Source organism: Narcine bancroftii, chromosome 5 (genome assembly GCF_036971445.1).
Source record: "Narcine bancroftii isolate sNarBan1 chromosome 5, sNarBan1.hap1, whole genome shotgun sequence".
In the NCBI taxonomy this organism is placed as follows: domain Eukaryota; kingdom Metazoa; phylum Chordata; class Chondrichthyes; order Torpediniformes; family Narcinidae; genus Narcine; species Narcine bancroftii.
The window spans coordinates 249020147-249046238 of record NC_091473.1 but is presented as its reverse complement, the minus strand read 5'-3'; the positions used below and the strand labels follow the sequence as shown (position 1 = coordinate 249046238).

General features: G+C 41.6%; 1 protein-coding gene and 1 long non-coding RNA gene across 4 annotated transcripts in view; one reads left to right on the top strand and one right to left on the bottom strand.

Annotated features, from left to right (window-relative positions):
• Window positions 1-26092, top strand: part of LOC138765160 (uncharacterized) — a 216404-nt gene that overhangs the window by 52510 nt on the left and 137802 nt on the right. The window lies entirely within an intron of this gene.
• The window catches only part of LOC138765159 (leucine-rich repeat neuronal protein 2-like), a 193907-nt gene continuing 188656 nt past the window's right edge, over window positions 20842-26092 (bottom strand). Inside the window, exon 3 of the mRNA XM_069942005.1 lies at window positions 20842-24071. Coding sequence (XP_069798106.1) covers window positions 21610-23748 — 2139 coding nt within the window. The 5' untranslated portion in view covers window positions 23749-24071 and the 3' untranslated portion in view covers window positions 20842-21609. The remainder of the gene's footprint in view (window positions 24072-26092) is intronic.

Sequence of the window (26092 nt, the reverse complement as noted above, 5' to 3'; positions counted from 1 at the left end):
TCACTTGTTTGGAAGGTGCAACAGTGACTGCTCTTCCTAAGAAGACTGAAGTGGGCAAGGCCATCATTAAGTCAACTTTCTATAGGAGCAAACCTGGCTGGTGTGCTGCACAGAAATGATCCGGAGGTCAATCCACAGGACCTTAAGAGTGGCAGAGAGGACCACCCATTGACATGATCAACTAGGAATTGTTGTCTGAAGAATGTATGCAAAATCATTGAGGACTCCTTCCACACTGCACTCAGCATCTTTCAGCTACTCCCATCAGGAAAGACATGTAAGATTATCAAAGCCTGCACCATCAGGCTGAGGAACAGCTTCTTCCTATGGGCAGTGAGAATGCTGAACGATCAAAGGAACTGCTCACACTGACCCTCTGAGATTCTCATATTCATGAAACAATATTTATTTATTTATGTGAATCCTTGTCCTGCATATGTATTGTTTGAGATTAGAATGCTTTGGTGAAAATGCTCTATTAGCTTTGCCACTGCAAACCATCTGGCATAATGGCAGTACGCTGGAGCGATGATTCTCCCTTCCTGCTAAGATTCTGATCGATTTTAAGCTATTGAAAGAGACACCTGACAAGGCAAATGGAAACAAAGAATTACTTCTCCTCAATCTTTGACCTTCCCTTGTGCCAGTGGTGCAATGTAATAAAGATAGCCTGTTGAATAACCAACTTAGAAGAAGAGTAATCGGGCAGCCAATTTATGCAGTTTTAGGTTCAAACAGTCATGAAACACTTCACGTCATAGGCAAATGGACTTTCGTTAACCTCTCATCAGCAAGACCTAGGTGGCTGTTATTTGGCAGAAATATTCTAGCACTTAAATCAACTGCTATATTATTTGACAAGGATCACCCAGTGCTGATTCAGTGATGCCGCCTTCTAAATCAGTGCAGAGAAACAGAGAGAAATTTTTTATTTAAAATTAAAAGCATCAATAAACTGAATCAAATAAACAGTAATTGAAGGACATTGACCACGCAATAAATGTTCGAAATCATTCAGATCCTTGATTTCTGCCTCCAGTGAATCCCTTTGCTTTTTATTATCTGACAATGAGGAATATTTCTGGGTAGATGGTCACATTACCTTCAATTATCAATACTATGAAGACACATACCCACTGCAATTTTTAAAAATCTCAAAACAAGTTTACAGATGGTGTGGAATAGTTGAATTTCTGATATCATCTAATGTCTATCTGCAGCAAGCGGCCTAATTACATATAAACTCTTTGAACCAGTGGCAATTCCTGTGGCTGTTTGGAATTATAAAAACTATGTGAGGAAATTTTTCACTGAAGAGGTGTGTGTGTGTGTGTGTGTGTGTGTGTGTGTGTGTGTGTGTGTGTGTGTGTGTGTGTGTGTGTGTGTGTGTGTGTGTGTGTGTGTGTGTGTGTGTGTGTGTGTGTGTGTGTGTGTGTGTGTGTGCGTGCGTGCGTGCGTGCGTGCGTGCGTGCGTGAGTGTGTGTGATGGTGGTAGGGAGGGGAGAGTGGACAACACATATTTAGCATGAACAGAATTTTGCAATATTTTATGGTGCAAGAACCTTCAGGCACACAAAGCTCTTTCTTTCATGGAGAAAGTTGAAAAGTTCAGGTAAACTGAGTGTTATAATGGGAATGAAATTGCACCGTGTGTGGAAGCCTGAGGGATGGAATGAATATCTCAGGGGGTGGAGAAAGAATGGGACAATGAAGGCTTGTGAATTGATAAGAGTGGAGGCTGGTATTTGCAATCATCTGCTGTGGTGAGACTGGGGCTTGTAATTGATCTGGACGCAGTGGTTTTCAAACTTTTTCTTTCCACTCACATGCCACCTTAAGTAATTCCTATGCCATAGGTGCTCTGTGATTAGTAAGGGATTACTTAAGGTGGTATGTGAATGGAAAGAAACAGTTTGAAAATCACTGTTTTAATCATACCCAATTGACTCATTATGTGCACAGTTTCAACTCCAAAGGAAATGGGCCAATGTCAATATTTCTGAAGCAAAATATTTCAGTAACAATTGGGTCTACTCTCGAGCAGTGGTTCTCAAACATTTTTTTCCCCCACTCACATACCACCTTGAGTAATCCCTTACTAATCACGGAGCACCTATGGTATAGGGAATACTTAAAGTGGCACGTGAGTGGAAGGAAAAAGTTTGGAAACCACTGAGCTAGAGCCTGATGGAATCTCACGGGTAGATTCGGAGGTGGTGTTGTATGAGCTAAGTTAAAGAGAGACTTTAAGCAAATAAGAAAGGTAGTGCAATAAATGGAACATATTTTGTTGAAGGAAGGTACTATCAACTGAACAGAAGTGCTTGGTATAATAGTGTATCAAAGCCATATCGTGCACAGGTACACTTGTGTAAATGTACACTACCAAAAGGAAATAAAATAAACATACTGTATCCTGAAATGATTAAAACCAATTCAGGATAACATATATATTAAGTTATTCAAAAATTGTATCACTTCCCTGGGAAAACTGGTCTAAAACGCAACAGATAATTTATCTACTTTGAATTCATCCACTGGAGTGTTCATGCCCATCAGTCAATGAATTCAGAGCAGATATTTCAGCTTCAGGTTTATTTACATTGAGTAGAGTTAGGAGCTGGCTTGGAGCTGCTGACAAGACAATGCACTATAGAGTCCAAATATGATGGTTGATCCATCTTGTGTTTTACTGCAATAGAGAATCCCAATAGAATTTAATACAGAAATGTGAGATGATTCAGTTTGGGAGGTAAAACCTACTCAGTGAATGGTAGAGATCTTGGGAGTGTTGTAGAGCAGAGGGATCTAGAAGTATAGGTATGTAGTGACTTGAAAGAGTAGTCAAAAATTAATCATTTCATCAGTCAGAGTATTGAGTACTGAAGTTGTGGAATTATGTTGTCATTGTATAAGACATTGGTAAGGTTCCATTTGGTCAGTTTTGGCCTATATCGATGCAATCACGGAGAAGGCTCACCAGTGGCTATAAATTGTGAGGAGTTTGAGGAGGTTTGGGACGCCCCCAAAGACTCTTGCAAATTTCTACAGGTGGACTGTGGAGCTCATTCTAACTGGTTGCTTCACTTTCTGGTACGGAGGTGTCAATGCACAGACAAGAAAAAAATGGCAAAGTCATGAATTTGGCCAATGCCATCACTGGCATTTGTTTTCACTTCATTAAGGATATCTACAAGAGGCAGTGTCTTAAGAAAGCAGCCTCTCTTATCCAGGATCCACACCACCCAGGCATTGCCTTCTTCTCAATGCCAGCATCAGGAAGGAGGTTCAGGAGCCTGAAGGCAAACACTCAATGGTACAAAAACAGCTTCTTCCCCTCTGCCTTCAGATTTCTGAATGGACCATGAACCACAGACACTACTTCACTTTCTCTTTGTTTGCATAAATGTATTTTTTTTTAGAATTGTAATTTATAGCAATATTTATACCTGTAAGGTTGCTGGAAAACAATAAATTTTATGATGTTTATGGCAATAAATTCTGATTCTGATACTTCAGGAAAAATGCTAAAAAATTGGTGGTGCTGCCAGGACTGCTTTAATGTCAGTGCTGGTGTTAATGCAGACCCAAGGAAGCGAAGAGTGGAGACACAGCATTGCTCCAAAGGGTTCAACTGCCTAGTCATAATGCTGGCAGCTCCAGACAGGCTTTAAATGGCCTGTTAAAGAAGCCAACGGTATTTGTAATTAAAATTCTGCAACTCCGGAGGTCTGTGGCTATGATGGTGACACCTGTGCTCGGCAGCAGTCATGAGGGGAGGCAGCCTCTGGGGAGCAGAAATATGAAGAAAACAGAAATATGAAGAGCACCACCCACTGAGAAGGAGAAGCAGAGGAGACGACCTACAGGATGGTGACCAGGTCAGCGAACCAGCAAAGGGCTCATCGCCTGAGGGACCCGCACAGTAGAGGGCGACTTGTGATTGGGGGACCCGCACAGGCAGTGAGCTGCTGGAGACTGGCTCATGGGAACCAGGTGTTGGAGTCAGGATTCGAGAGGGGGCTGAGGGCAAGAAGGGCTCCCAAAGGGTCTTGGGGGCTGAAGTCTTCCTGATCTTGTTGGAGATTTGGAACTAGAGCTCAGGTTGCCATTGAATCGAACATCGCTGGAGGTGAATCCACGGATACTCAGTGGATCTGAAGAGATTCTTTTTTGCTTCTCTTTTTGTCTTACTGTAAGGGTCACCTGGCAACGTTAATGGCAACTCTGCCTTACGGCAGGCAGAAGGCAGTTTTGTGTAATACAGTATTACATGTTCTGTACTATTACATGACAATAATGGAATGTTGAATTGAAAGATGCAGTCAAGCTGGAGAGGGTACAGAGAAGATTTACAAGGATGTTGCAGGCTAAGGCTTTATTCAATGAAGCACAGAAGGTTGAATCAGAATCAGGATTTATTGTCATGAACAAGTCATGAAATTTGGGGTTTTGCCGCAGCGTCACAGTGTAAACATTCATACTATAACCATCTTATGACATTATATAAAAAATAATGATAATATTAGTGCATGAAAAGTAAGGCAGTATCTTTGATTATCCAGGAATCTGATGGCAGTGGGGAAGAAGCTGTCCTTGAGCTGCTGAGTGATCATCGTTAGTCCTGTACCTTTTCCTCGATGGTAGCAGAGTGAAGAGGCCATGGTCTGGGTGGTGGGGATCTTTGAAGATAGAGGCTACTTTTTTAAGTCACCCTCTGAGACAGTTATTACAGAGACCTCTGCCTTTTCAGGGATTCTAGTAGGCACTGTATGGTTCTTCTCCTCAAAGAAGGGAATAGAAGTTGTTCAGCTCATCAGATAGTGAAGCATTGCAGCCATCTATAGTTTTCACCCTCGCTTTGTAGGCTGTAATGGTCTGCACTCTCTGCCATAGCTGGCCTGTCTCTGACTCTGTCTCCAGCTTCCTCCGGATTTGCTACTTTGCTTCAGGGATGGCCTTCCGCAGGTCACATCTGGACTTCTTGTTCTCGCCCTCAGCAGGTTGCAGATTCTCTGATTCATCCAGGGATTCTGGTTGGGGAACATCTGGTATTTGCACGTGGGCACACACTCATCCACGCAGGTCTTTTGTATATTAATTCAAGTCTATGGATGAAATGTTGAATATGTTCCAGTCCACCAATTCAAAGCAGTCCTGCAGACGCTCCTTCACCTCCCTTGACTATATCTTCACTGTCTTCACCGCTGGTGCTGTGTTCTTCAGTCTCTGCCTGTACGTCGGGAGTAGAAGTACAGCCAGGTGATCAGACTTGATGAAGTATGGTGGTGCTATAGCTCGGTATGCATTTTTCGTGGTGTTATTGCAGTGGTCGAGTGTGTTGATTCCCCTAGTCTCGCTAGTGGCGTGTTGCTGGTAGTTTGTCAGCGTCTTCGTCAGGTTGGCCTGATTGAAGCCTCCCACAATAATCAGGAATGTGCTGTGCTGTCATACACAGGATGTGCTGTGTACAAAATCATGAGGGGAAGGTGAAGGTGAAGGCGGAGAGATTTAAGAAGAAGCTGAGGGATAACCTTTTTACACAGAAGATGGTTGTTGATGGAACAAGCTGCCTGATGAGCTGATTTAAGAAACATTTGGATGAATCCGTGGATAGGATGTTTAGAGGCACACACTGGCCAAACACTGGCAGGTGGGAGTAGCATGGGTGGGACATTTTTAGTTAGCAAAAGCAAGTTGGGCCAAAGGGTCTGTTTCCATGCTGCATGACTCTCTGACTTGTTTTGAGAGACAACCATCAGCAGGTCACCTGAATGTGGGTTATGATTAGTGAGAAGATTATTGACCAATTAGCAACCCACCAAGTAGACCCACATTAGACCATAACCTGTGGTATACAGAATGATACACCCAACTGATTAATAAAGATTGATAGATTATACCAATGGTTCTCAACCTTTTTCTTTCCACTCACATACCTCTTTGTATTTCCTATCCCATACGTGCTCTGTGAGTAGTAAGGGATTGCTTAAGGTGGTTTGTGAGTGGGAAGGGAAGGATTATACAATTAGGAAAGAGTCCTGCAGCCTATCTCATCCAGACTGACCAAAATGCTTCTCCAGGCTGATCCCTTTTGTTCTGCATTTGGTCCATATTCCTCTCAAGATTTCCTGCACATTATTGTTGTACCTGTTTCACCTCCCTGGCAGCTCTTTTCACTCAATCAATTTCAATCTGGCAATCCATCCCATTGGATGATGATGGTTCCTTTCATTCAGTTTCTGGATATCAGGGTACCCCACTCCTTAGCAGGAATAACGTGTGCGTAAATGGATTTAGGTGAGTATAGGGTTGCACAGGTCCAGACCCACCCTCACGACATCCCCTCCCTGATCCAGCAGCATGATTCTGATGCAGCGAATGGCCAGATCAAGCTTTGATGCAAGGGACGCCCTTTCCGCACTTCATGGCACATTTTTGCTAGATGGCCATTGACCCTATGAAAGGGTTCATCCGCCCTTTGACAGGTATTGTTTTTCATCCTGCAGGGTGTCTAGCCCCCCCCCCCCTCACCAGGCAAGCCTGATGGGGGAGCTGGTTTAGTCACCGAACACTCGACCATTCAACAGGTAGTACTGGGTAACATGATATCAGTAGCAAACCCTCTGTGAAAAACCTGCCCCTCAGATACTTTTTAAACCTATCCCCTCTAACCTTACACTTATGGCTGGGGTCAAAATCCACACATCTCTCAGGGTTGACATGCAGGTTGATGAAATAGTTAAATGCTAGGCTTCATTAATAGGGGGATTGAGTTCAAGTGTTGAGAGGTCATGCTGCAACTCTACAAATCTCTCCTGAGAACACACTTAGAGTATTGTGTTCAGTACTGGACACCTCATTATAGGAAGGATGTAGAAGCTATGGAGAGGATGCAGAGGAGATTTACCAGGATGTTGCCTGAATTGGAAAATAGGTCTTATGAGGCAAGGTTAGCAGAGCTGGGACTTTCTCATTGGATTGAAGAAGGATGAGAGGAGGCTTAATAGAGGTCTACATTCTGAGAGCCATAGACAAGGTGGACAGCCAGCACCTTTTTCCGATGGCAGGAATAGCAGAGGACGTATGTACAAAGTGGAGGGAGGGAAGTTTAAGGGAGACATCAGCGGTAAGCTTTTTACACAGAGGGTTGTGGGTGCCTGAAATGCCTTGCCAGGGTTGGTGATGGAGGCTGAATCATTAGGGTCATTTAAGAGAGACAGCCAATTGTAAGACAGGAAGAGTTTAGTACTTTTTTTTGGAAGGTAAAGGTTCCATTATTGTCATCTAATACTACATTTAGAATGTAACATACATTTGTTCACCGAAGGAAGACGGAGAGTTGCCACTTTGTCAAGCGCCCCTCACAGAAATGGGGCCCCAGCGAGGAATGAACTCTCGACCCCTGGTTGACAAGATCACTGCTCTAACCACTGAGCAATCAGAGCACAAAATCGTGGGTCGAATGGCCTGTACTGTGCTGTAGTGTTGTATGTTCTATGCCCTTGAGTTGTAAACACAGAGTATCTTTCCTATCTATAGCCTTCGTAATTTTATAAGGTCACCCCTTGGCTAACTTTGCTCCAGGGAAGACAATCCCAATCTCTCCTTATAACTCAAACACTCCTGTGAATCTTTTGTCCACCCTTTGCAGCTGAGCCACTTCCCTCCTGTTGTGCTGTGATCAGAATTACAGACATTACTCCAAGGACAGCTGAACCAACTGTAACATAATGTTCCAACTCCAATGACTCAATGCTCTAGCTGTGCAGGCAAAGTTAGGAGGTCTCAATTACTAACTAATGTCCAGGTGACAATTTTTTCCTCTCTGAGATTTGTTTTTGGATTATTGGCAATCAATAAATATTTGGAAGTGTTAAATAAACTTGAAAGACAAGAGAGCAACTGAAGTTTGGAGCTAATCTGCCAGATTCATTTCGGTAAGCACTTACGAGGAACTAAAAGCCTCAGCAAAATGTACTGAAGTTCTGTAGCTGTGAATGTCAAGATGCCAGAAAGTCTAAATTCCTGTCAGCAGTATTTGTAGTCACACATGACTTGTGCAGCCTGCATGGCAGTCAATTAATTATAAACAGAACAACTACCAACATTTATCCTCAGAATTGATGAAAGATTCTTAAAACGGCTCAGGACTGGATGATTAAACTGACTTGAAGTGAGAAGATTGATTCCAATGGCAAAACTCTGCAAATTATACTTTTCCCAATTCCAATGTTTATTTTCATACTGAAACAAGTTTTAAAAAAAATAACTTAATCAGTGGGATTTGAGCCCCATAGATTTCTAAATTAGTAGCCCACCACTTGACCAATTTACCTATTAAATATGCATTGTTGAAAATTGCTTATTATGTAGCATAGATAGAGTGGACAGCTAGCACCTGTTTCCCAAGCCAGCAACACCAAACAACCTGTACACAAAGTGAAGAAGGGAAGTTCAGGGGAAACATTAGGGTAAGTTTTTTTTTACAGAGTTGTGGGTGGCTGGAATGCCTTGCCAGGATGTTTGTGGAGGCTGAAACATTAGGGGCATTTAAGGGACTCTTTGATAGGCACATGGATGGAAGAAAAATAGAGGGTTACAAAGTAGGGAGGGTTTAGTATTTTTTGTTAGGAATATGTGGGTCAACCCAACATTGATGGCTGAAGGGCCTGTACTATGCTGTAGTGTTCTATGTTCTAATATAATTAACATCTTGTCTTTATTCATTCATAAAACATGTAGTGAGACCAGCATTTATTGCCCACTTCTATTTGCCTCAAATTAGTATTTGATGGGCTATCTTGTAAAGTAGTTAAGAGTCCACCACATTCATAGGTCTGAAGCCACATATAGACCAGATTGAAGTAAGGACAGAAGATTTTCTTCCTTGAAGGCCAGTCCAACAATCCAGCAGATTCTCTGTCATTATTACTGACATTGGTTTATTGGTGGACTTTTTACCCCCTCCATAAATCTTCGTCCGCGAAGCCAAGCCAAAGAGAGAAAGAGGGTTTATTAATACTGGGTGAGTCTAGAAAGAGGCCATTCAGTCCACTAAATCCATGCTGACCATTAAGTATAGACAAGCATGATATCTAGGTATGAAATCTCAATTGACCCACAGCTATTCTAGCCTGAAAATACCTAGTCTTGCCTGATCTCAGAAGCTAAGCAGGCTCTGGCTTGGTTAGAACTTGGATGAGAAAACCAGGTACTGTGTACTTTGGGTGGTGCAGCCAGTAGAGCTGCTGCCTTACAGGTACAAGCCTGACCTTGGAAAATATCTATGTGGAGTTTGCATGCTCTTCCTCTTGTGTGTGAATTTCCTTTATTAAAATGTAGACATACAGCATGGTAACAGGCTCTTTTGGCCAATGAGTCCATGCCACCCAATTAACCTACAATCCCCAGTACGGTTTGAAGGGTGGGAAGAATATACATTCTCCTCACAGAGAATGCGGGATTCGATCCCAAGTCCCGATTGCTGATTCTGCAACAGTGAAGCACACACTTGTGCTAACCGTGCCAACTCTTTGCTGCCTTTCCAGGTGCAGATTAATTTTGTTCCTCAGTTTTTCAAATCTCTGCTCCTGATGTTGTACTTGCAGGCCTGTAGTTAGATGACATGTACCTGATGACTTTTTTGAGTAGATACCAATTTGGTGTCCTCTTGTCATCTGTCGCCAAATAAGTTTATAAACCTCTGATGGGTCCCAGCAAGCAACAGCCTGGGATGCATCTGTTCAGGCCCCAGAGATTTATCCACATTTTTTGAGCCAGAATGAACTACCCCTTCAGCCACAGTCATTCTCCTATTCCTGTACTTCATAGCAGGGGGCAGAGATGATCCAAACGTGACAATTTTAAAAATCGTGTTTTAATTTGCAATCTAGCTCTCCATATTCGTGTGTCAGATCTCATCTCCTTTGCGTTTGTGCCATTAGTACCAATATGAACCACACCCTTTGACCTTTCACCTAACCCCTATGGAATACCTGGTTCAGTGACATCCTTGGCTCCAGGGAAGCAGATATCATGGATTCACATCCACATTCCCTTTATTTATCAAGATTACCTTAGGACTCCTCAATGTATACCTGAGCCACCCAATAATGCAGTTATCTTGGCTCTGCCTGAAACCTAGGTTACAGCACAGAAACAGGCCACTTTGGCCCTTCCAGGCTGTGCTGAACAATTTTTCTGCCTCGTCCCATTGACCTACACCGTGTCCATAGCCCTCCGTACTTCTCCCATCCATGCACCTGTCTGAATTCTTAATAAATGTTAAAATTCAGCTGGCAACTTGTTTTGAACTCCCACCACTCTCTGTGTGAAGAAGTTCCCTTTTGCCTTTGTATCTCACCTACCCTCAGTGGAAAACGCCTACCTACATTTACTCTGTCTATCCACCTCATAATTTTAAATGTCTCTGTCAAATCTCTTCTCATTCTTCTACACTCCAGGGGAAAAAAAAGTCCTAACCTGTTTAACCTCTCCCTGTAACTCAGTTCCTGAAATCCAGGCAACATCTTAGTAACTTTTCTCTGCACTATTTCTATTGTATGTATATATTTCCTGTAGTTTGGTGACCAAAACTGCACACAATACTCCAAATCTGGCCTCTCCAATATCTTGTACAACTTTACCATAACTTCCCAATGCCTTTACTTGATATTTTGATTTATGAAGGCCAATATGACAAAACCTCATTACAATCCTATCCACCTGCGATGCCACTTTCAGAAAATTATGTATTCCCAGATCTCTCTGTTCTATTGCACTCCTCAGTGCCCTGCCATTTACCGTGTTGTCCTTTCTTGGTTTGTCCTTCCAAAATGCAACACCTCACACTGCTATTTTCAGCCCATTTTTCCAGCTGGTCCAGATCCCTCCACAGCTTTGAAAACCTTCTTCACTGTCCACAAAGTCTCCAACCTTAATGTCATCTGGAAAAATGCTGATCCAATTTACCACATTATCATCCAGATCATTCCTATAGATGACGAACAACAATGGTCCCAGCATTGATCGCTGAGGCACACCTCTAGACACAGGCCATCAGTCTGAGAAGCAATCATCCACCACCACTCTCTGGCTTCTCCTGTCCAGCCATTGCAGAATCTAATTTACCTCCTCACCATGAGTACCAAGCATCTGAAACTTCTGACTAACCTCCCATGTGGGTCCTTGTCAAAGGCCTTGCGATAAAGCCCATATAGACAACATCCTCAGAGATAAGTACATGCCCACAATTTTTTTAACATGTGGAAACAGTTTTGGAATAAGATGCACTCTAGGTGTTCCTCATTACATGCCTGCCTCACTGCCTGGACGTCACCCATTTTATCCTTAAAATAAGTGGTGACTATCTCTTTTTTTAAAAAAAAAAGCCACGGACACAAGCTTTGATGTATCGTAGATGCAATGAAGTTCCAAAACCCAGTGCTCAAGCTGGCCACACTGGAGATGAAGTCTTGCAGATCATACTTCAGAAAGGCCCCATTAAAATGTAATCCAATTATTCCCAGATTTAAAATGAAATTTTATAAAAGTGAAAATAATTGCTAACCACATTCCTGATTGGACTAATGTCACCATATCCAGCCAAAGGCTCATGTTGAGAAAATGCTGCAGGAATCTGCACTTTGTGTCTGCTGTACTACATAACTTTTGTTCAAGAGCACTCACTCTCTTGTTCATTTGCTTCCTTTTTATATGATTTGAATTGAAATTTCCTGATCACCATGGCAAGAAATCGATAGTCTAGTCTTTAAGTTGCTAGTGGAGTGATTCATCTCTTTTATCTCCGCTAAACTGAAGAAGCATAGTTGCTCATGAGGTCGTCAGAGGTGAGAGGCCGTGCAGGGTTTTAAAGGTAGTTGAAGGCAATAGGTGTTTTGTCAACAGGAGTTTTAACAGCAGGAGTGATGCAAGCAGACAGGCTCCACACGACTCATAAACAGGTCCCTTGCTTTTTGGGATATATATTAATAATTTGGATTAAAAAATAGGGGCTATGATTAAGAAACATTCCAACAATGCTCATATTGTCAGTGAGATTTATTATGAAGAATAAGTTGGAGGGTACGGAGGTATCAATGAACTGCTTAGGTGGGCACTCAGGTCACTTCAGAGGCAGTTGAGAGTCAACTGCATTGGGTATGGAATTTGGGTCCGGAGAAATGGAATTCAGGATTTGCCTATCGTCATGGGAAAATGGGAGGACATATTTTCCCCATTGGAAGAGAATCATATTTTCTCTTTCATGTCGCATAAACATCAACTGCTTAAAATGATGCCTTGCTCTGTTTTCCACCAAATGGTTTTGTGCAATGCTTTCCTTAATGCTAAATCTGTCTGGGTCAGACAACCCTGCCAAAATGCTCATTTCTTAGTTCTCGAATGACTGAGCAGCCACTTAACTGCTCCAAATAATGGCAAAGGCGGTTGAGGCAGCTGTGGAGTGTGCAAAAACTGCAGCAATTATATCTTGGAAACCGATTGACAAAACATGGATCATCGATATGGTCAATTTCTGTTTTTAAAAGCCTGGTGTATTGGATTAGAAGCTCGAGAACTAAAATAAGCAGTGATGTGGACCTCTTTGAGAGGTACTGGTGGATGAGGATTTTTTTTTTTGCATTTTACTATTCTCAATGTTTATGTCAACGGTAATATACCTCTGACCTGACTGCAGCCTTTGTGCAGTTGACTGCATCAGTTTCCAAACCCTCTGCATTTGTCCAGCTGGTTTAAACTGGTTCAGTCCATCTCTTTTCAGTTTGTGATTGCCTGCCTTGCAGGTTACATCTGTTGTCCTTTGTGTTTATTCTGGGTCATTTATATGTTGCTGAACTATCCAAAGATGCAGGGGCTTACAGATTCATCCCTGGATGGTGTGCATCGCCATGTTACATTCAATCAGAATTGATTGTCTTGAGCAAGTCACAGAATTTGTTGTTTTGCAACAGCATCACCGTGAAAACGTTTATAGAAACCACCTTGAAAAATAAATAAAAATAGTGCAAAAACAAGTCATAGTAAAGTAGTGTCTGTGGTTCATTAATCATTCAAGAATTTGATGGCAGACAGGAAGTAGCTGTCCTTTTGCCACTGAGTGCTCGTCTTCAGGCTCCTAAATTTTTCCTGATGGTAGCAGAGTGAAGAGGGAATGACCTGGGTGGTGGGGGTCCTTGAGGATAAAGGCTGCTTTCTCAAGACACCGCCTCTTGTAGATGTCCTTGATGGAGTGAAGTCTGGTTCCTGTGATGTCCCAGGCCAAGTTAACAACTCTTAAGTTTTTCTTGTCCTGAGTATTGGCACCTCCGTACCAGACAGTGATGCAATCAGACAGAATGCTCTCCAAGGTACACCAGTAGAAGTTTTCGAAGGTCTTCGGTGATGTACCAAATCTCCTCAAACTCCATAGAACATTACAGCACAGAAACTGACCTCTCCGGTCCTTCTGGTCTGTGCCGAACCATTTTTTTTTTTGCCTAGTCCCACTCACCTGCACCAAGTCCATAGCCCTCCATACTTCTCCCATCCAAGTTCCTCTTAAAAGTTAAAATTGAGCCTGCATTCACCACTTTAGCTGGCAGCTCATTCCACACCCCCACCACTCTTCGTGTGAAGAAATCCCCTCATATTCGCCTAAATTTTTCCCCTTTCACTCTTAACCCATGTCCTCTGGTTTGTATCTCACCTACACTCAGTGGAAAAAGCCTATTTACATTTACTCTGTCTATCCCCTCATAATTTTAAATATCTCTATCAAATCTCCCCTCTTCTATGCTCCAGGGAATAAAGTCCTAACCTGTTTAACCTTTCCCTTTAACTCAGTTCCTGAAGTCCCAGCAAATCTTAGTAAATCTTCTTGGCACTTTTTTGATCTTATTAATTTCTTTCCTGTGATTAGGTGACCAAAACTGCACACAATACTTCATATTTGGCCTCGCCAATGACTTGTACAACTTTAATATAACATACTTTGATTGATGTACTCTATACTTTGATTCATGAAGGCCAATATTTCAAAAGTTCTCTTTACAACCCTATCCACCTGTGACGCCACTTTCAGGGAATTATGTATCTGTAATCCTAGATCCCTCTGCTCTAGTGCACTCCCTAGTGCCCTACCGTATACCATGTGTTTCCTTTTTGGTTTGTCCTTCCAAAATGCAACACCTCACATTTGTTTGCATTAAATTCAATCTGCCATTTTTCCAGCTGGTCCAGATCCCTCTGCAAGTTTTGAAAACGTTCTTCGGTGTCCACAACACCTTGCAATACTGGAGATATTGGAAAAGAAGGCTGTTCTACTTTGCTTCTAAAGCAGAGTTCCTATGTGCTTCAAGTGCCACAGAAAGGGATTTGTTTCTTAAAAATCAAAATTACATAGATGCTAGAAATCAGAAATAAAACTATTTGTACCTGAGATACATCTCTCTTTCCCAGCTCTTCATCTTCATCTTTCACAGTGGTTGCCCAACTGCTGAGGATTTCTCAGATAAATTTCATAGAGTTGTTTTCTGCTTGTACACAGTTCTATCAGGGGCACGTACAGGAATGTAAATTTGAAAATGTTCGCGTTCTCAATGTGCTTTTGATTTTTTGTGGGTCTCTGTTTTTCCAACCAATGCATATTCCTGGCTCCAACTCTTCACCCACTTTCTTGACCTTTCCACCATTTCTAAATTATCCGGCAGGTAGAAATTAATAAAAAGAATTGGTGGGACAAAAAGCATTGTTTTTCTTAGGTGTTTAGATAATAGGGATAAAAAAAGGGGAAGAAAAAGGGAAGTATGAAGAAGAAAAAATCAGATATCAAAGAACCATACAATTACATTGAAGATAATAAAAAATAAATATTATCGTTGCCATGTCGCTCGCCATGATTGTACAGTGGTTAGTAGTCTGCGTTATGGCTGCAGCAACCTTGGTTCGAATCCGAGACACAGCATTGAGGATTACCAATGACACAGCAATTGGTTCACTGTTTTGGGGCGGCATGGTTAGCGCATTGCAATTATAGCACTAGTGATCGGGACTTGCGTTCAAATCCCACGCTGTCTGTAAGGAGTTTGTATGTTCTCCCCAGATCTGTGTGGGTTTACACCCGGGGGGGGCACTCCAGTTTCCTCCCACCCTTCAAAACATACTGGGGTTGTAGGTCAATTGGGTGTAATTGGGCAGCACAGATTCATGGGCCACAAAGGGCTTTTACCGTGCTGTATGTCTGTCTGTCTGCATATAAAATTTAAATTAAAAGTATTCTAGGCAAATGAGGATGATGCAGGAAAATGGCATTTTGATAGATCAGGCATAATCTTAATAAATGATAGATCAAACTGAATGAGCTAGGTGGGCAATAATAGATCCTATTTCTTGTGTTTTTTTTAAAAAGAAGTTCAAATGACACATAGGTAACAGAAGAAAGAGCATTGAAAAAAAAAGGTCACCTGGAGACACAAGATAACCAGCGAAACGGCAGAACTATTGAATATTTTCTTTGACTTGGTGTCTGACAGGAACCCACAAGGATGAAAGGATGCTTAAGGGCATCAGATGGAAATTGGCAGTTTCTAGGGTCGACAAATATTATATCTTCGTATTAAAGAAAATTAGGAGAAGCCTAGTTACAAACATACAGATAAGAATACATTAGAAAAGGGAATAAACTCAGTGCCTTCTTAAAATGATAATAATATTTCTGCATTTAAATAAAAGAAATCTCAGAAACAAAAGACCATTTAAGTTGATGTTGGTGGTAGAAAAGATAATGGAATATTTGCTCTGCAAAATAATAAAAAGGCATTAGAAATCAAAAGTACAATTGTTTGAATTTCTAAAAAGAAGGCTGAGCTCATCCAAACTTCACTCCGAATCAAATTGAAAGTATCGACATTTTCATAAGGCCTTTGATGTGATACACATGGAATCAGGAGACTGGCATTGAAACGGATCGTAAATTTGACACCAAGCATAGAACAGGTGAGAGGCTGAAGGATGCATCTCAGACTATCAATAGGTATGGAGTTGCACTCCCTGGGAATTGGTGCTGAAACCACTCTTGTTTACGATTTTCCATTATTGATTGGACCTAGCAATTTAAAATACTCTTTAAAATTTTCAAATAGGGAGGTGTACTTGATATAATGGAAAAATACAATATGCAGTAATACAGAATGTGTATGTAATTGACAAACAAATTTCAGTGTGGCTGTAAGGAAGGAGGTGCATTATATAAGAATAAGGAACCCAAATGATAAGAATTTTAATGGAGCCGTGAGGGAACTAGGAATGTAGACACGTTAATAAGTCAATAAAGCAAACCAACCCACTAGGGTTCATTTCTAGAATGATAGAATTGGAAAGCCGAGAATTTACGTACAAGCTTTTTAAGAAGATGGAATACTGTGTAGTGAGCATGGTTCTAGTCTCTGATGCACCATCAATTACTTGAAAGTCTGTTGTTGAGAAACCAATAGGCTTTTATTCACTTAAGAACAAAGGCACATCCATTACTGTTTGACTGTTCTCCACTGAGGAGGGGGCTGTGGAACAGTGTCCTTTATACAGGAGCTCGTGGGGAGGGACCACAGGTACAATCAGCCAATAGGTGTGGCTGACCAGACAATTATATGCAACAGTGGTTTACCACAGTCTCTTTATTGTAAAAACATAATAGTTTTGTAGAAGGTGTAAAGGTGATTTAAGAACATAAGAAATAGGAGGTAGGGGTCAGCCATCCAGCCCATCGATCCAGCTCTGCCATTTAATCTGATCATGGCTGTTCTAATGACTGGCTCATCTCCACCTACTTACCTTTTCCCCATCTACTTTAATTCCTCTACTATGTAGAAATCTATCCAACCTTGTCTTAAATATATTTACTGAGGTGGCCTCCACTGCTTCAATGGGCCACAGATTCACCACCCTCTGGGAGAAGCAGTTTCTCCTCATCTTACATAATCCCTACAAAGGGAAACACCTCCTAAATTTACTAACCCTGAATCTTAGGGCTATGTCCCTTAGTTCTGGTCTCCCCTGCCAATGCAAACAACTTACCTACCTCAAGCTTATCTATGCCTTTCATAATTTTATATTTTTCTATATGATCCCCTCTCATTCTTCTAAATTCCAGTCCCAGATGACTCGATCTGTCCTCATTTGCCAATTCGCCATCTCTGGAATCAACCTGATAAACCTCAATTGCACTGCAGTACATCCTTCCTCAAATAAAGGGACCAGAACTGCACGCAGTACTCCAGATGCAGTCTCACCTTGTACAGTTGGAGAAAACTATCAAAACTGAGAGAATAGACAGGACATTATAAATATAAAGGAGAAATGATATGGAAATAGTTCTACCAGCCCACCATGCCAATCATCATCCACCCTCTTACATTAATCCTGCTCTTTTTTTTAAACTCTCCTCATTCACATCAACTCCCTCAGATTTGGGGTAATTGGCAGTGGCATATCAGCCTCCTTACCTTGCCTTGGGGATGTGGGCGGAAACCGGAGCATGCTAAGGAAACCCATGTAGTCACAAAGAGAACCTGCAAGCTCCACCCAGATGATACCCAAGGTTAGGATCGAATCTGGACCTCTCATACTGTGATGCAGTAACTCTTTGAGTGGCACAATTCTCCCATCCTAGTTGCTTATCCAGGAGTGATCTGACAGTCATTTTTACTGATGCTTGGAAATTTCCGTCCATCAAACCCTTCTGTTGAAGGGATCCAAACTCAGCCAACTACATTTAACTTACAAAGGATCTTCACATCACATATGCATGTCATCACTGCCCCTTTTTACAACCTGCCTCCCTTATTCTATCATTGGATGATAGAACCTTAAAACACTACACCACAGAAACAGTCCCTTCAGCCCATCTAGGCTGAGCTAAGCTATAATTCAAACTGGACCATACCCTCCAATGCATCTACTTAACCAGATTTTTCTTAACTGTCAATTTCAGGCCCTTATTCTCCACTTGAAATGGCAGCTCATTCCACACTCTCACCACTCTCTGAAGAAGCTCCCCCAAATGTTCCCTTTCAACATTTCCCCTTTCACCCTTAACCAATGTCCTCAAATCCTTGTCTCACCTAACAAAAGCCTGCTTGCATTAACTCTATCCCTATCCCTCATAAGTTGTATACCTCTATCATCCATAAAATGTTGCCCTACATGTAACCCTTTGCAATTCATCATCAAGAGACCAACCCTGGAGAGAGGCGAGAGTTTTTTTTTCTCTTGGTAGCTCCCTTCCTCTAACAGCAAAATCGGGGTCCTGCCTGCTAATACCTCCCCTGGGAAACATGGATGTGATTTCTCTGATTTTTGACTTACAGAATGATGTCAAGATCCAGGTCCACAGTTAGCTTTGCCATTCTTCCTTTATGAATGTGAAACTTGATGGGCTTACTAATAACCTCACCCAAAGAATCTGGAGAAACACCACCAAAAAAGGCATCAGACTATCATCCACACTGTGGGGAAAACTTCTGCAATAATATCTGGATTCTTATCAAAACTAGTGTTACAAGTACTAAGGCAATGATCTAAATGTTGTTGTGTGACTCTTGACTTCCAGGCATTCCTTAACACTTACCTCAGTGATTAATCTATTGGTTGTCTCCTCTCATGTCCCATTATGGGGCTTGGCTTTAAATTCCAATTGATAACATTCAAAAAGGACATTTTGCGACATGATAAAAATTAACTTTTTTTTGTTGTCATTGATAGAACTCTTCATAGTAATGAATGGGCTTGGTTGGGTCGAGCTGGTGTTTCCCTTTATAGGGATTATGTAAGAACTTGTCTATTGTAGAATTCAGAAGTAGTTTCTACCTGAAGGATTGAATTTGGTTTCGTATTAGGTCCGGAATGGTTTGAGACTAGAGACCTTTCCCCTCTCATATTTTCTGTACCCATCATTTTTCAACCAAGGCTAAATAATTTCTCTCATTTTCCTTTCCATTTCTTTGATTTTCTTATTAAATCTCTTAAATTTTCAAATATCTCCAATTCCATTTCTCATTTAAAAGCTACATGCATCCTCCTACTTTCTTGCCTTTTGGGTAGATATTTTTATGTACATGAATATATATTTCCTATTCATGCACACATGTATATGTGCTTGTTTTTATGTGTTTATGTATTTCTGAGCATGTGGATATGTTGGGGGATTTCTTGCTGAAAGGGACTTGGTGGCTAAGTGCCATTTTCACTTTCCTTTTCCTTACCTGCTCCCTTTTTTAACGTTTAATCATTTGTGAAATATTCCTGTTCTGATCAAAGTTTCATATTAAAAATTGATTCTGCCAGAATTTTCCAACATTCTCTCTTTTGGGCTTTAGGTTTGGGTTAGAATCTGATTTCCCCCTTCTAGGTTTAGATCTTTTAATTTTATGTTTGCATTCTTATGCAAAATAATGTATTCAATTTTCTGTTAATCTCATCCTTCACTATTTTAATGACCTGGATCACATTCTATTACAATTCTTCTCTGCCAAAATAACAAATTCAGTTCTCTGAGTCACTCAACCTGGAGCCTGTTGTAATTCTTTGTATTAGTGTCCAAATTACATGCAACATCGGACAGTTGTATTTTTCAGTTGAATAAGTAATCTTTGTGTTGCTGTCCACTGGCTAAGGCAGTAAAACTATTCTTGGCCTCTCTCACTTTGTAACCACCCTGAGATCTACAATAGTCTTAAGATTTTAGATTTTACCTCAGTTTCAAACCCAGTTGTAGGCCTTGTCTTCAACAGTTTAACTCCCGATCTCTCGGCTTCCCCTTGACCCCATTCATAAGTGACCTTTGAAATCTAATACTTTGAACTAGATTTTCATAACCTGCTCAAGTATTTCTTTAGGTACCTAATTTTTAACATTATTTATATATATATATTCCCATTTATTTCGGCTGTATGTTTTGAGCAGAGGGAGGAAACTGAAGCATCTGGAGGAAACCCACGGAGATTCAAGGAGAACATACAAACTCCTTACAGATTCAAATGCTGTTTTGATCGTTGACATAAACCGTGTTAACTGGTATACTAACCATGCCTCCCCTATGCTAACATTCAGCCCCAAAATTAGTGTTTTTTTGGAACACAGAAGGTGAAGAGAATCTTAATAAGGTGCATAAATTAGGAGGGGCTTAGGATGAGTCATTAAAAAAAACGGCCTGATTACCTCAGCAAAGGGACAAATGAAACTAGGGTGCATCGATTTAAATTAAAGGCTGGATTGATTAGAAAAGGGAAGGCGACAACAAAATTCATTCAGAGGGTGTTAGGAATCTGAATTTCACTCTCAGCAAATATGGTAGAGACAGAAAACCTTATCACACTTGGGCAACTTGGATTAAAATTACTTGAAAATTTCAAAAGCATTGAATTTCCTTGATTATAACTTCTTTCTCCCAGGAGAAAGAAGACTGGTCCAGATCTGGAGAGTTAAGACCGCATTGGAGGCCACTCTGATTAGGGCCTGGACTGATTGCATGCAGCAACTTTGCGTCAAATTCTCAGCCACCCGCTAATGACATAGTGGCTCCTGGAGTGGCAGGAAGCTGCCGGAATGAACCTGATTTGTCTGTCAAGTTAAAATGTTCGAAACCCAACTGGACAATTAATCTTGTGATTTAGATTTTACCATTGTTTCTGAAATCTTTTAATCCAAGTTCGTGCCAGATTAGCAACTTTTTTTCCAATGGTAACATGGCACACAAAACACATGGTATCTTGGTACAGTAAACTAAACTCATTGCCTGCAATTCCCTAATCAATGGATAATAGGCTGCGACACATTTTGCTTGCATTTTGTTTGTTGTGGTTTATTCAGAAAATACTGCAATCAAAAGAAATGCTTCCATGAATCCTTCACGCTTCTGCACACTTTTTTTTAACCTTGTGCAATAACGGCCGGGAGTCCATGAAAACTACAGAAAATGAAGTTGGACATGGTGCAGTGATACAAAACACTGGTATCTCCTTAAAACTGCAAAACTCCTTCCTGGTGTTCAAAGAGGCTCTGTCACTGGTCTCTCTGAGCACCAGAAAGGACAGAGAGATGCTCAAAGTAAAGAGTATGACATACTGTGTGAACCTAGAAAAATATGCACATACTTCCTGTATAAAATTGTTGTAAACCTGCTCTAGGTTTCCATTCAGAATTTCAAGTGCCTGGCTCGAAAAAAACAGATTTTCTATCGACATGATCACAAAGATTTTTTTTTACATAAGAAATTGGATACATTTCTGAACAGTGAGACCCCAGTTTTTTTTAATATCCTTCCCGAACTCCTATATATGTCTCCTATTAACAGAGTTCATAACCAGTACAAAACAAACACATTGACATCAGTTGGAAAAAGAAGGGGGATTTCTACCAGGAGGGTTTACTGTCAAAATATTGACTCCCTCTTATGTCTAAAAGAACTCATCGAAATCTGGATTTACTTCCTGCTTCAGTTGATATTTGTTTCCTTGACCATTTTTCTTGTTTCATCTGGATAGTGACAGGGCAGATGTGTCTCTTAAGGGTTGGGCCATGGTTCTATTTTTCCTTCCTCTTCTCGACCTTGTCTCAGTTGGCATCACAACAACCGACATTCGAGGGGCTCAGTGGGGTGGATTGAAGTTCTACTGCTATTGTTTTGCCCGAGCTGCTTTCAGGTTCCCGATGCTTGACAAAAGTGGGGTAAATACGGTGCAACGAGACAGACAAATTTCTTTGCATGCTTGTTGACAATGGCTGGTGCTTCTTCACAATCTTCTGCAGCACAGGAGGAAACCCACGGAGGACTGAGATGCTTATTGCCACAAACAGTGCACAAGCAGTTAAGGCAATTACAAACTGTGGTCTTATCTCACCCGTGCCAGTTGCTGAGTGGGTATCTTTGGTCCTGCTCCAGATGCAGGATGTCTCAGTGTCAAGGCTGATGTGGGACACATGCACACATATCACGTATTCAGTAAATGGCTCTAGCCGGGTCAGATTATAGCTGTGTACTCCAGCAGGGATCCGAGCCGAGAAGGTAAGATTCAAACTGTTGTGGCTCAGTGTACAGGACCAAGTGATGTTTGATGAGATTATGTTGGAGGTGATTATCCATGACAGCAGGATATGATGAGCTTCTATTTCTCGCACATAGAGCTGAATGCTGTCTTCATTTTCTGGATAGTATCCGCTCACTTTGATTGCAACACTTTTCGAGTCAGCTCCTACGAGATTGTGAGCCACACAGGTATAAAATCCTGCTTCATCTGTACTTATATTGAATATCTCCAGTGTGCCTTCAGGGCGCACCCTGTATTTGTCTGAAACAGTATAGGCTGATAATTTGTCACCAGAGGGTGTGACCCAATAAATCTCAGGATCTGGCTCAGCAAAAGCTCGGCAGTGAAGGGAAAGGAATTCTTCCATTTCAACGCTGAGATGTGAGGGAAAAGCTTCAGAGGAAATGAGAGGAAGGCATCGATCCGTCATCTCTCTGAATGGGACATCTCTCAAATTTTGCCAGCTAAACTCTGGAGGGTCCACACAAAAGGTTGACTGTGGCTCTATGAACCGAATACGATTCTCATTAGCGTTCACCCAACGAATGACACAGTCACACCTGATGGGATTGCTGTGGATGCTAATCTCTTGAAGTTTAGGCAGGGACTCGATCGTCTTTTTGTATAAGGCACTCAGGGCATTGTTGTTTAGCATTAGGGTTTCCATTTGAGGAATGAGCCGGAACGCATTGGGGTGAATGTAAGAAAACTTTGGGTTGTTGGTCACTTCCAGTTTGGTCAATTCAGGTAAATTGTCCAAAGCAAACTTGTCAATGGAGATGAGTTCCTCCATATTGTTAATACCCAACTCTTTCAGGTGAAGCATATCAGTAAAATCACTCTGTTGGATCCTTTGAATCGAATTTTTGTTTAAATCCAAAAACCTGAGTCCTGGAACTTTCTGGAGGGCCACCTTTGGAACCTTGGACAATTTGTTATCATAAAAAGAAATGCTTTCGAGTTTCTCCAGACCTTCAAGAGCGTAATCTGAGATTTCTTTCAGTCTCATTCCACTTAAAACCAGGCTTCGTAGGTTGATGAGAGGTTTAAAGTTCACGTTCTGAATCTTATCGACAGGATTCTCTCCAATCATGAGGATCTCCAAACTGGGTATAGACTTAAACCACCCGCTTTGAATGGTTCTTAATTTGTTGGAGTTCAGATGGAGCCGAAGAAGGTTTTCAAGGCCAAAGAAAGCTCCAGCCGAGATAGCGCTGAGCTGGTTGTGGTTTAAGTACAGTTCTTGAAGGTTGGTGAGAGTGGAGAAGCATTTTTCTGACAGTTCAGACAACTGGTTCTCCTCCAGATGAAGAACCAAAAGATTGCTCATGTTTGTCAAGCTGAAGTCTTCAATCTGCGAGAAGCTGTTTTGGGACAGGTCCAGTTCTGTCAGGTTCACCAGGTGATACAGCTCACCTGGTTCAATCTTAGTGATTCTGTTACTCTGTAGGAGTAATGTTTGTGTTCCTTTGGGCAAGTTAGCAGGAACTTTAGACATAAAAAAATCACTACAGTCCACTGTCGGAGCCTCTCTATATATTGATGTCGGTGTAAACCAAGGTTTAATTTCACAAATACACATATCGGGACATCTGACGTGCCAGGGTATTGCTCGAGTTAATGTCACAGTTGCCAAGCTAATAAAAATGTACTGTTTCAGCAACATTTTCTGCCTGATACTAAAGCTGCTGCCCAAGTTTATAGAGTGCTTCAAGGTGCGATTCAATATTGAGAGAGTGTGATGGAGAAAAACTGGATGAAAATCTCTTAATTGTCAAGAGGGCATTTTAATGTGCATTTACAGCAGTAAAATCAGATCTGAGAGGTTCCTCCAGTTCTAAGATCTCATCCACACTTTGTGGGCAAATGACATCTCACTCCATCAACTAGGGATTTCTGGCAATGGTTGTGGGTCACGCTTCATTCACCATTTGAAGAAGACGAGTTACTTGGTGCATAAATGATTGATAATTGTCTTCAGGATTGATCCTGAAAGAGAAAAATAAGCTGGGTTAGTGAGTTGCTTTTGAAAAGGTGCATTTTTTTTGGTTACAAAGCAATTTATGTGATAATGAAGAGGAGATTAATTAATAAACACTAAATATATTAATCAATATGTTACTTATCTCTCAGAGCAACTGCTGAGGCATTTCTGTAAAGAAATATAAATTAGTATCGTTCATTTTAAGCATGCTTGGCAAATATAACGCCTCATTGAGAAAGCACAAGACCATTAGCAATGTGTTCAAGGGAGTCTCATGATTGGAAAGAATCCTGCCTTTGCTTCTGGAGTAGGAATGAAATTCTACCCACACCCTTTTGGGAACACAAAATGAAATGAGCGCGAGGGAAGCTCATTTAGCTTTCCACAGAAATGGGTGTACAGCGAAATAAATCTGCTCACAAGTTGGCGGTGTCAGAAAGTTAACTGATATCAGAAAAGGCAGTTTTTTGGACTGTAGTTGACGACCTTTAGCAGAGGTCATGAGTTAAGCTGTACGCATTGACAAATGACAACATTACATGTAGTGATTTGTAGGCTGGGACCAGACATAAAATGACAATGGAAGCTGTCACATCATTATAAAAATTCCACTGGTTCATTAGTGCCCTTCCGGTGAAGGAAACTGTCATTCCTTGCCCAATTTGGCCTTCAGATGACTGCAATTCACTCTGAGCGGTTGACTATTAATGGCACTTCTGTCAGTGGTAGTCCGAGCAATCGCAGCTCAAAGTAATTGCACATTAGAATTAATGGTCGTGCCAGCTCTACAAATTTAAATAAAGGTCTACTCCATCAAATATTTAGATAAATGGATGCATATTAATGTTTGCGTATAAACCTTGCTGATCAGAAAATGCCGGAAAATTCTTTGGTTACCACCATTGTATGGGAATCATAGAGAGGTGGTCTCCCAGTGAATGGCAATTTAAATGGCATCAGGCCTAGGAAGCACTTGGAAGACTGATTGTTTATGTGCAACTGGCAGACTAGCCAAGGAAATAAATCAATAGACCGAATTCAATAAAAATCTAAATTATATTGCATTGTGATGTACCATCAATAATCACAAACGGCTGATGCTGTGAAACTATTAACTAAAGACTGGAACTACCATCAACCTCATTGACTGATCAAAGCAAAGGGAAAGGGGTTATTGTTAGGATCGGTCTTGGGAGGCGAGTCCAGCCAGCAACTGCCAATCATGCATAACATTTGCCCTTTTTAAGAAGAGTCCTGCGGGGTGAGGAAAAAAAAGAGAAGGTGAAACATGCTACAGGTTAAATCCATCAGGGGGTCTCCTCTGCCGCACCGAGTGACGTGGCAATGGCTGGGGCTTTGCCGTAATGTCCTGAGCAGCATGTGAGGCTGGCCCGTTAACAGTTTTTCTAAGGAGTGGGGACAGGAGGAGTGATGGGGGAGTGTGGAGCTGGTATATCATTGGTAATAGCTGTGGCCAGGGGTAAGGGGTGGTCAGCTGCAGGTTTCAAAACCCCTAAGGTTGAAGTGGGAGGGGGTGTCTGTTGAAAGTCAGAGGTGGTCAGGGAAGCCCCCAATGGAGCAAGGTCTCGGATAGAGACCCTGTCTTTGCGCTTGTCAGGGAAGGCAACACGAGTATACTGGGGTTTGCATAGTGACAGCGGACCATCTTAACCAGAGGGTCAGTCTTTGATTGCCTGATGTGCCTCTGGAGCAGGACTGGTCCTGGGGAGGTCAGCCAGGCAGGCAGCATAGTCCCTGATACAGACTTCCTAGGGAAAGCAAACATCCATTCGTGAGGCGTGTTGTTGGTGGCCATACATAAAGGTTACCAATGCAGTCTTTCCATTGGGAATCAGGGAGACCCTCTGACCTCTGTGCCAGGAGGATTGTCTTTTATGCTGTGCCATTCTCCCTTTCCACTTGCCTGTTACCCCTTGGATTGTAGTTGGTGGTCCTGCTTCTGGCGATGCCCTGGTACTGCCGCAGCTTATCACTCATGAATGATGTACCACAGTCACTGTGGATG